Here is a 10,441-nt window from a genome sequence, read left to right on the forward strand (position 1 = left end):
CAGGAGCTTGTTGACATTGCTTTTTATGATTAAAAAAAAAAATCTCATCAGTGTAAATACAATGACATGGCTACAGTTGGACTTGGCTGTAACACTGGACACTTGTCTTGATATTCTGATGGTCTAATAATGCTGTTATAATGTAAATAGATAAACTTTGATCAGGACCAAAATTTCAAGAAAGAAAAAAACATTTGCATTGAATTTCTTTTTCTTTTAATCAAAACAGAATACAAGTCCTTTATATCAAAAAGACAGACACAATGCCCGATTTAGCCTGGAGATTGTTAAAAGAGGAGGCAAAGGAACGCAGACCACCTCCCTTATTCAGCCAAGATTGCGTAAGCCCAAGTTCATGCCAGTTCAGGTTCATTTCTTTTCTTTTTTGTCATCTTTCTTGGCTGCAGCATCTCCCTTCTCCTTGTCTTTGTCCTTATCTTTATCCTTCTCCTCCTTCTTCTCTTTCTTGCTGTCATCTTTTTCTTGGCCCTCTTTCTTTTCTGCATCACGGTTAGCGATTTTGTTATTGATGAGGTTATGGAGTGCCACTACGGAGCGGATAAGCGAGGCCAGATAGACCACGAGCATCTGGTCGTTGGTCTTAAGGTAGAAGGCCTTGACAAACTCTTGCAGGTTGACATCAGGCAGCAGATTGAACACGTCCTGCAGCTGATAAATGATCTGGTGATTGATGGGCAGTTTGCCGGTTGCAACCTTCTCCAGGTAGCTCTTGATATCCAACAGCTTGGAGTTGAGCCCTTTCAGGCCATGCACCTGATTGGTGATGCGTTGCGACAAAGTGCCAACTGTTGTGTCCTTGATATCACTGCGAGAAAGGATCATGAGAATAAATAAACTAGGTTGTTTACAGATGTTTTAAAGTGCCCCATTATGCCATTTTAAGATACTTAATGTTGTTTACATGCATCTAAGGTCAACACTTTTTCTTATAATATACATTGCAGTATTACCTCTTTTCTCCATAAACTCCTTTCTGAGAGCTTACTCTGCTCTGATTGGTCAAATAGCACAGTCTGCTGTGATTGGTCGACTGCTTGCAGCACGTATTGGAAACAATATGGCCATTACCATATCTAAATTTCAGTTCCAGATGCTTCCTCAGCTCTTGTATACACAGCGATACGAACAGTTTTACTGCATTAATTCCAGCGCGAGTCCTCATCCTTTGGAAGTCCATGCAAAATGGATTTGCTTTCGCAGCTCAGAAAATAACCTCTTCTTGTCATGTCGACAAAACAAAGCAAACTCTTCCAGTCTCAGCTACAACTACAGTGTTTAAGAGCGGGGGAAATGCTCGCTAGATGTTGTTCGCGGGCAGCCAATGAAGACCATAGGCTGGCATTATACACATTTGTTACAAACCTACGTAGGACTGGAATTACAAATGACTCGTTTCAGGCAGTTCAGAATTTATTCTTTCTTTTGGGAGACAATAACTTTGTTCTGCAGATATTTTACATTCACAAACCAGTATATTACACACTGCATGAAAGGTAATATCCCAAAAAGCATAATAGGGGCACTTTAATACATGTAAAATGAATCATAATTATTAACATACAAGTTTGTCTCCGTCTTACCGCAACAAATGCTCTACACCCACTTCCTCCGCCTCTTCCGCTCCGATCTCACTGGTCACATGCTCAAACGTCTTAGATGTGGGAGTTCCATCCTTCATTAAAAGTTTCAAATTTCAATAATTAGCATGAGACGTCAAACATCTTAATGCACAATAGAAATGCACAAAAACTTACATCATGCACTTCCTCCACTGAGATGTACGCTTCGGTTGGCAACCCCAGGTCTTTGGGCTTCACATCAATAATGACTAAAACCTTTGGGAAAAACAATGGATTTTAAGTAGCTTAAATGAAGCCGTTTCTCCTGTATGGTGAGTGAACCTCATGAAACATGTCAAGAACGAGCATTTCAACACAAAATGAAAAGTAGGAAATTATATTTTGCATACAGAAAATTATGTTTCCAAGCTTTATAATGGCTGTGAACGGGGTTTACGATTTTGAAGCTCAAAAAAGTGCATCCATCCATGATAAATGTAGTTAATAAAGGGCTTTGTAAGAAAAATATCCATATTTAAAACTTTATAAAGCAAAATATCTAGCTTCTGCCAAACCGCCTAGCTAGATATTTTATTATATATATTTTAAAGCTTGGAAACATCAGGATACATCATTAATACAGGTTATTAATACAAATTATTTAAATATAATAAATAAACTAAATTATTATTATATAGAAAGTTATTAAGGATGCTCTGATCGATAATCACATTTTATGACTTCTCGGTAATCACTAAACTTGTTCATCCGATCAGGATGACATGAAGTTGGTTGTATCGGCTGCAAAAATCATGATCAGAGCATTTCTAGATACTACAGATAAATAGATGGAATATTTTTCATATAAATTAAAATAAATGTATTAAAAAATAAAATAAATATTTATTATTTTCTGGTATAATTTATGCAAAATATTACATTTGTTTTTATTTTAGAAACATAACCCAGACATGCTTTTGTCAGATATACAGTCAGTGTAAACGAAGCCAAACAAACAGTATTAAAATAAAGAGTATTACATACCGAATTGGCGCAGTACTGTTTCATGAGCTCATTTATGGCAATATCATTCTTGTGCAGCTTTGGGCCCGTGTGGTACCACCCAACTATTCGCTCTCTTGCTAGAAGTCAAAGAAATAATACCATGACTATTACACATTGGAAATGAGATCATGTTCTATAACAATGACATAACAGGTTGTATAAAATATTGGTTCTTGATTTGCGTAGTAGTTAAAGGGTGTTCATCTAAAAAGGAAAATTCTGTCATTAATTACTCACCCTCATGTCGTTCCAAGACTTTCATTCATCTTCAGAACACAACTGAAGATCTTTTTTATGAAATCTGAGAGCTTTCTGTCCCTCCATTGACAGCTATGCAATAGGGCTGGGCGATAAATCGATTTTATGAATTAATTCGAGTTTTTAGTTTACGACGATTTTTGTGAATGAAAATCGGTTTTCTCTTTCAAATCCGCCGACGCTCCCCTCTGAGCTCCCGTAATGGCTCAGCCCTCCCCGCGCGCGTTTGCCACAGAGGTACACAAACAACAAGGATCGCGTCTAACAACATACCGTGTCATTCGTAATTGGTTCAGTTTTTCACAGAACAATTAACAATACCCCGCTGCAAAGTGTGTTTGAAGTCTGAACGGAACCGCGGTAGGCGCTATACTCATTTAAAGCTGCGCTGACACGAACGCAGCGCGAGCTCACACACGGGCCAATCTCGTGACAGACACGATACACAGCGCTGGTGATCCAGTGAGACCGTTTAAATCAACACACCATTGCTACTGTGATCTAGTGGAAGCGGTCGGCGCAGAATTCTGTTATAAACCACAGATATCAGATCAAACAGAGCTGAGCGAAGGTCAGGGGTTTCAGTCACAAAACACCAACATTTACCACGATTGTACTGTAGTAAAACCACATGGATTTAATGTTGTTGTTGTCATTATTTATCTCAGGATTCGTACAACCTTTTGAGATTGAAATTCAAGCACTTTCCAATGGTTTTCAAGAGCTTCACACTTATTTCCAGCACTTCAAAGCTCTAGATATCCGATTGTAATGTTATTTTTAATGTGATGGTTTGTAAAACTAAAAGTTTAAAGGGGTCTTGTGAAAGAAATAGTCGAATGTTTTTTGTAGTTTATTTTTTTAAAATGTGTAATCCATTTTGTAGCATTTTTATTTTAAAAAAAGATATGAAATGCCCACCACTATAACCAGCAGAAGAGCACTTATTGATTTATTAGCGATTTTCACTCCCTAATGTATGGAAAGTACGAAGTCACAGTCTCAGGAAAAACTAAACTTTTCTTCAAATTGTGACTAAATTACAGTAAAGCAAAGAGCTCCTTTAATAATCACTGAAGCTGTCGATCAGTTCAGTGTGAGACTATTGAAGAACAATGCTAATCTATATTTAATAAGAGCATTAGGCTACATTTAAATTTTCCCTATACTTTTTTTGCACATTACTGTTGTTAATAAAAGTTAATTTTATCTGCATATCAATTCATAAACCTTTGATATGTATACTGTATATTGCAAAAGATATGGTGCCCATTTATACTGTGGAATAGTCCGGGGTTATTCACATGCTGAAAGTTTTGCACCCCAGGTGGCACTTCTACCAAGCTGCAAATATTTAATTTTACCTAAACAAAATAAAGTTAAAACTTGTTTTGAACAATTTCTTTGTCATCTGCAGACTGATTTTAAGTAGGAGGGGAAAAAAATCGTTTTAAATCGTAAATCGAATTTTTGGTGAAAAAAATCGGGGATTTTTTTTTTGGGCCATATCGCCCAGCCCTACTATGCAACTACCACACTGACGCAGAAAGTTCAGAAAGATTGTAAAACTAATCCATATGAATTGAGACTTGAAAGAGACTTGATCGCTTTATATGATGAACTGATTGAATTTAGGCTTTTATTCACATTTAAACATTGATCAGCGAACATAAATAGAAACTCAAAACTCGGCTGTGTATCACGAGAATTAACCTCTTCGGTTCTTGAGGAAGCTCAGATGTGCTTCCAAAAAAAAGGACTAAACCACTCGATTCATATTGGTTAGTTTTCGGATCTCTTTATGAACTTTTTGAAGCGTCAGTGTGGTAGTTGCGTAGCTGTCCATAGAGGGACAGAAAGCTCTCAGATTTCATCAAAAAGATCTTCATTTTTGTTCGGAAAAGTCAACGAAAGTCTTACGGATTTGGAACGACGTGAGGGTCAGTAAATAATTACAGAATTTTCATTTTTGGGTGAACTATTCCTTTAAGCAATCTTACCATTGACTTTCTTGAACATGCCGTACATATTCTCCAGATAGTCGTGGTCGAGGAACCATACTGAATCATCCTTGTCGTCCTCATCAAAAGGCACTGGCACACAATGAATAAACATTACTTACACTATAATTCAACTGTTTGCATTTTACACTTAAAAATTTACATTTTAAGAGATGCAGACATACCAGCGAAGCTGTTGGACACATCAAGCACTTTCTTATGCCATGAGCCCAGCAGAACACCCACAACTCGCTTCTGACTGCCAACTTTTCCGATCCTACCAAATAACGACAGGGTTTACAAAGAATACAAAAAAAGACAAACACAATGTTCTTGACCGATTAGATGCATTACTATGTGCATATATAAGCGGTGTCGGATCATGTATTACAACTGAACAATATTATATATACAGATATGTGATGTGACACAGCAAGTTATACACCACTATAAATGAAGTAGGAAAACGCGCAATAAATTTGGTTTATTACTGAAATTATAACATGCTATTCAATTCTATACTCTGTGCATTGAATTTTCATTTTCGGATAGCTTACAGACCAACTTGTGAGAAAAATGATCTGTAACGTTACATGTTAATAATCATAACTGACTTATATCTGTGTGCCTATACAAAAGACGACGATATTACATAAAATGTAATGTTATTAAGATCAGCAGATTATGTAGTAGCAGCATAATATGCCTCACTGAATAAACTCTTAAAATGTCGTCTCTTTTCGTGTTTTTACTTAGACAGTGATTGCATCCAGTTAGCCTTTAGCTTGTAACGGCTAATTCCATTGACACATAATGACAGTGAGTTAACAGTTTTACTACAGCACCATCACAACAGTCATTTACCTGTTAAAATGGTCCACGACACTCAGTAGCACCAAGGGATGAACCACGACCCTTTCTACTGCTAAGTCCGGCATTTTCACTCAATAAATCCGAATGTTTATGGGGGAAATATAGTTTGTCTGTTCCTCAGCACGCCAGTTTCACGGACGCTGCGCCGTTTGTTCCGCTTCTGCTTCGTGTGTTCCACACACAGTGGCGCTTCAGCATGACGCACGCGAGCGCCTTCTGGACTGGAGGAAGAATTACACTCTGACAACCTTTAACTGAAACTATCCAAACAACTATCTAGAGTCTAGACAACTATCTAAAACCAAGACGAGCATCGCATTTTAACAATATTCAGTTTACTTTTATCTGTGAATGCATGGGCATTGTAATCTGTTTTGTTTGTTTATGTTATAGCCTATAGCGCTCATTTACACACCAGATGGCGCTATTTATCCTGTTTAGTGTTATTTTTATGGTTACTTTATAGTTGGCCCCAATAGTAATTTAGTAATTGTAGTCAGTTGATATATGTACTGACAAATTCATTGGAATCTCTCTAAACTCAAATTAAAAGTGTAAACAATTGCATCGTCTATTTGAAGAGATGCCAGATCGATGCCAAAGCCTCGCCACTTTGATCATAACGATACTGAGTGTATGCTCTCCGCAGTATACGTTCATGAATACTTTCACTTCAGACCCACTAAATCTCAGCCATAGCCCATTCGGAAGTACCGGTACTCAGGTAAAAACAAACAAACAAACAAAAAAAAACAATAAAAACACTATATAGCCTGGAGCCTGACAAAAATGCTTATTTTAAAGAAAACCGTCAGACGGACTTAGAGGCAATTGCATCTTAAGTCTTCATTTGTAAACAAGGCAAACAACATACGCTGTTCTGAAATCACCTTATGAATCATCGTACAATGACCTCAATGTTCGGTCGATATGTCCATTGTAGAGTAATAAAGCACTGTGTGTTCTACAAAGTTATACATCTAGTACAGATAAAAATGACTATAAAATAATTTAAAGTTGACTCCACAAATTTTGTATTTTGTAAATAAAATAATAAAAATATCAGCGCTCAGCTGAGATATAGTGTAGTAATATTTCTGTGGTATGAGGTCTGGACTGTAAATGGGTTCTGTGACAGATCCAGGTATTAATAGGCTATGAAATAATGACTAGCTATAATCCATGTAACTTTTCTCATAATTTGTCAATGATTAAACAATAATGAAACTATCTAAATTGATTAGATAATCTCATTTGCTTTGCAGATTTATAGGCATTAACACAATATGGGATAATGATATGATGCTGTATTAGCCTATATTTAACAACAGCTGTAAAAGAAGTAAATGTCAACAACTGCTTATATCATTTCGAGGCTTTTTAACCTTTTATATGGTCAAAGTTTGTACTGATGAGCTTTTCTTGTTAACAATTACTGTATGAATCAGTTTCGATACTACTTCCTTAGGCCTACATTCGAATTGCAATGCTGAAAATACCTCAAATCAAATTCAGGATTCAATAAACATGTCTCAGTTTAATTCTGAATAGTGCTCACCTAAAAATGGATAGTTCACTCAAAAAGTAGCCTAAACAATGACAGATTTTTTTTGTGTGTGTGAACTATCCCTTTAACATCCATTGTGTGAGGACAATAGTGAATCTGCTGAACATGAATCATGTGTCAAGCTGCCAAACATTGTGTCAAACAGTCCTCACAGCCTGCGCTGTCCCTAGACAATAATGGTTGCATTTTTCCCAAAAACATCACTGGCATGATGGCACGAGTCTTCATAGACATTGATTGGGTGCTTTGTTAAACATGTTTGTTTTCCTAAGAAATGCGTTCCACTGACATTTGATGACCAAAAAGTGTGCAGGTCAAACTTCTGTTTGTGAAATATTTTCTTGAAAAGAGTGCTTGTGCTATATTTGCTTTAATACTTTATAACATGCATTTAATTGTAATCACTACTAGAAAAACAAAACAAAACAATTGTGGTGAAATAAATACCTTACTACTACTAAAGAAAAAAACGTATTCCTACTTAAATAATTAAATTCTGACAAGAATTCTGACAAGAACTTAAAAACAAACTAAATTTAAATTAGTTCTAAATTTAAGCTTGTATAAATAAAAACAAAAAAATCAGCTTTATAAAATGAAGTAAAACCTACTCAACTTCCCGATACTGGTGTTCCCATCATGCACCGGGGCATTAATAATAAATAAGGTTGCATTTTCACTGTTTTTCAGCTGTATTTACAGTTTTATCATTGCTTTTGTTGTGAGGTTTAGTGACTTGCTTGTTTTGTCACATGTTTTGTGACATATGGGGTTAATTTTCTGCTCAAAATGACATTTATACTCAAAAATTATCCAATAAATGTGATCGTTATTGTGTATTGTGTACCAAGTATTGCGATCTCTGTGTTTGGGTGGTTCCCACTTTTCTTCTAATATGTAGATATGTGGATTAAGTAGAATAAAGTCATGCAGAATAAGGCATTAATATGTGCTTTATAAGTAATAAACAGCCAATATCCTAGTAATATGCATGCTAATAAGCAACTAGTTAATAGTTAATAACTGAACCTTAAAATAAAGTGTTACCTTTTTTTTCTCAGTGAATTGTCTGTCAAAGGCACAAGGATGATATCAGTTTAACTGCTGCTTTTTGCATAAAACAGCAAACATACATACACAAGCATATGGGTTAATATATGAGGATGTCAAGTTCATAATTGAAATTGGATAAATAAACATACATACATACATGTTTTTATTGCAAAAAGTGTACAATTAAAAAGATAATAAATAGGGTTGTATGTAAGAAATGTATTTTAATGAATCATAAAATGGTCCTAATATGTCCCTAGACATTAAGAAATCATGTTAATTTCAAATACTTATATCACTGACAACAGTGGTCCGGCCAATATATTGTCATTTAAAAGTTGTTGTTCAGCCCTCAACTGATGTTGATGTTGTCATGTTGTGTTTTGGCCTGAAGCTCCGCCCTTCACCTATCGACCAATCCCGAAGTCAGTAGTGTTTCACATGCGGGTTGCCAGATCTGCTCTAGTTACCACAGCTGCAGCTACAAACGTTCCTGCTGATCCTGCAGCATATCTGGCAACCTCGAGTCAGGGGGAAGGGGGAGTACCAGAAAGAAAATACCAGAAATTTGAAAGTGATTGCAGTACCAGTTTTGGCCACAATCCTACATACACTTTTAACTAAAAGAAATTATATTATCTTATACATATCATCACAGAGTCTTACAAGCAACAGTTCATTAAATAAATAAAATGTTTCTTTCTTGAAAATAAATAAAGAATATTTTTTAAATATACATTCATGAATGTACAATTTTGTAAACTTAATATGAAAAGGGTCAGAGTCACAATTTTAATGGTGTTACTCTTTCTGTACAGCTGTTCAGCTACTTGTTAATGCAAATAACTAATCAGCCAATGACATGGCAGCTGCTCAATGCATTTAGGCATGTAGACATGCTCAAGATGATCAGCTGAAGTTCAAACAGAGCATCAGAATGGAGAAGAAATGTGATTTAAGTGACTTTGAACGTGGCATGGTTGTTATATTTCAGAAACTGATGATTTAATGGGATATTCATGCACAACCATCGCTAGGATTTACAGAGAGCGGTCTGAAAAAGAGAACATTTTCCAAAGAGCGGCAGTTCTGTGGGTGAAAATACCTTGTTAATGCCAGGGGTCAGAGGAGAATGGCTAGACAGGTTTGAGCTGATAGAAAGGCAGCAATAAAAAATTATTACATCCGAGGTTTGCAAAAGAGCATCTCTGAACACACAACACGGGATGGATGAAAGCATGGATCCATCCTGCCGTTGGGGCTGCTGGGGGTGTAATGGTTTTTTTCTTGGCACACTTTGGGCTCCTTATACCAACTGAGCATTGTTTAAATGCCACGGTCTTCCTGAGTATTGTTGCATCCCTTTAGGACCACGGTGAAGGCTCATCTTCCGATGGCTGCTTCCAGCAGGATAAGGCACCATGCCACAAAGCTCATATCATCTTTAACTGGTTTCTTGAACATGACACAGAGTTCCCTAAACTCAAACGGCCTCCACAGTCACCAGATCTCAATCAATAGAGCAGCTTCGAGATGTGCTGGATCAGGAGACTCACATTATGGATGTGCAGCAACTGTGTGATGCTATCATGTCACCAAAATCTCAGAGGAATGTCCCAGCAACTTCTAGAATCTATGCCAGGGAGAATTAAGGCAGTTCTGAAGGCGAAATGAGGTCCAACTTGTATCTAATGAAGTGGAATGGGAGAGTAAATTCCTAAAATAAGATAAGTCAATACAAGACACTTTGCAATTCCAAAATTGTTTCTTGAAAGTGGCAAAAGGCCAGGCCACAGTAATTAAACATTGTACGTTTATAGGCCTAACAATTGTGAATCATTTAAAAAGTAACTTTAACTGAAGAAGCCAGAATTTTTTTACTATTTCAAAAACGTAGACGTAATGAAGTCTGAGTTTTGTTTAGGTCTAATAAACCTGTGTTTGGAGCGCATTGCTCTTGAAGTGATGACGCGTGGAGTGGGCGGGGCCGCAGAGGAAACAGACAAACTAAACAGAGTCGTGCTGGCTGAGTGTACACACACACA

At 36.6% G+C, this 10,441-nt stretch overlaps 1 protein-coding gene across 1 annotated transcript; it reads right to left on the reverse strand.

Annotated features, from left to right (window-relative positions):
* Positions 1-5: 5 nt before the first annotated feature.
* psmd7 (proteasome 26S subunit, non-ATPase 7) lies at positions 6-5,953 on the reverse strand. Its single transcript, XM_067415503.1, has 7 exons — positions 5,768-5,953; positions 5,089-5,180; positions 4,904-4,996; positions 2,625-2,722; positions 1,776-1,856; positions 1,602-1,693; positions 6-826 (listed from the first exon to the last, which is right to left on the reverse strand). The coding sequence occupies exons 1-7, from the start codon at positions 5,839-5,841 to the stop codon at positions 370-372; spliced, it is 987 nt and encodes a 328-aa protein (XP_067271604.1). The 5' UTR covers positions 5,842-5,953; the 3' UTR covers positions 6-369.
* Positions 5,954-10,441: the final 4,488 nt, after the last annotated feature.

This window comes from Pseudorasbora parva, chromosome 1 (genome assembly GCF_024679245.1).
Source record: "Pseudorasbora parva isolate DD20220531a chromosome 1, ASM2467924v1, whole genome shotgun sequence".
In the NCBI taxonomy this organism is placed as follows: Eukaryota; Metazoa; Chordata; class Actinopteri; order Cypriniformes; family Gobionidae; genus Pseudorasbora; species Pseudorasbora parva.

What these genes read in the sequence shown, in the direction of transcription:
- psmd7 (XM_067415503.1), bottom strand. Translation starts at nt 5,841, where the DNA reads ATGCCGGACTTAGCAGTAGAAAGGGTCGTGGTTCATCCCTTGGTGCTA. An exon ending in GTCGTGGACCATTTTAACAG is followed by an intron (nt 5,181 to 5,767) that starts GTAAATGACTGT and finishes GTTATTTGGTAG; the next exon opens with GATCGGAAAAGTTGGCAGTC. An exon ending in GGTGTAGAGCATTTGTTGCG is followed by an intron (nt 827 to 1,601) that starts GTAAGACGGAGA and finishes CCTTTCTCGCAG; the next exon opens with TGATATCAAGGACACAACAG.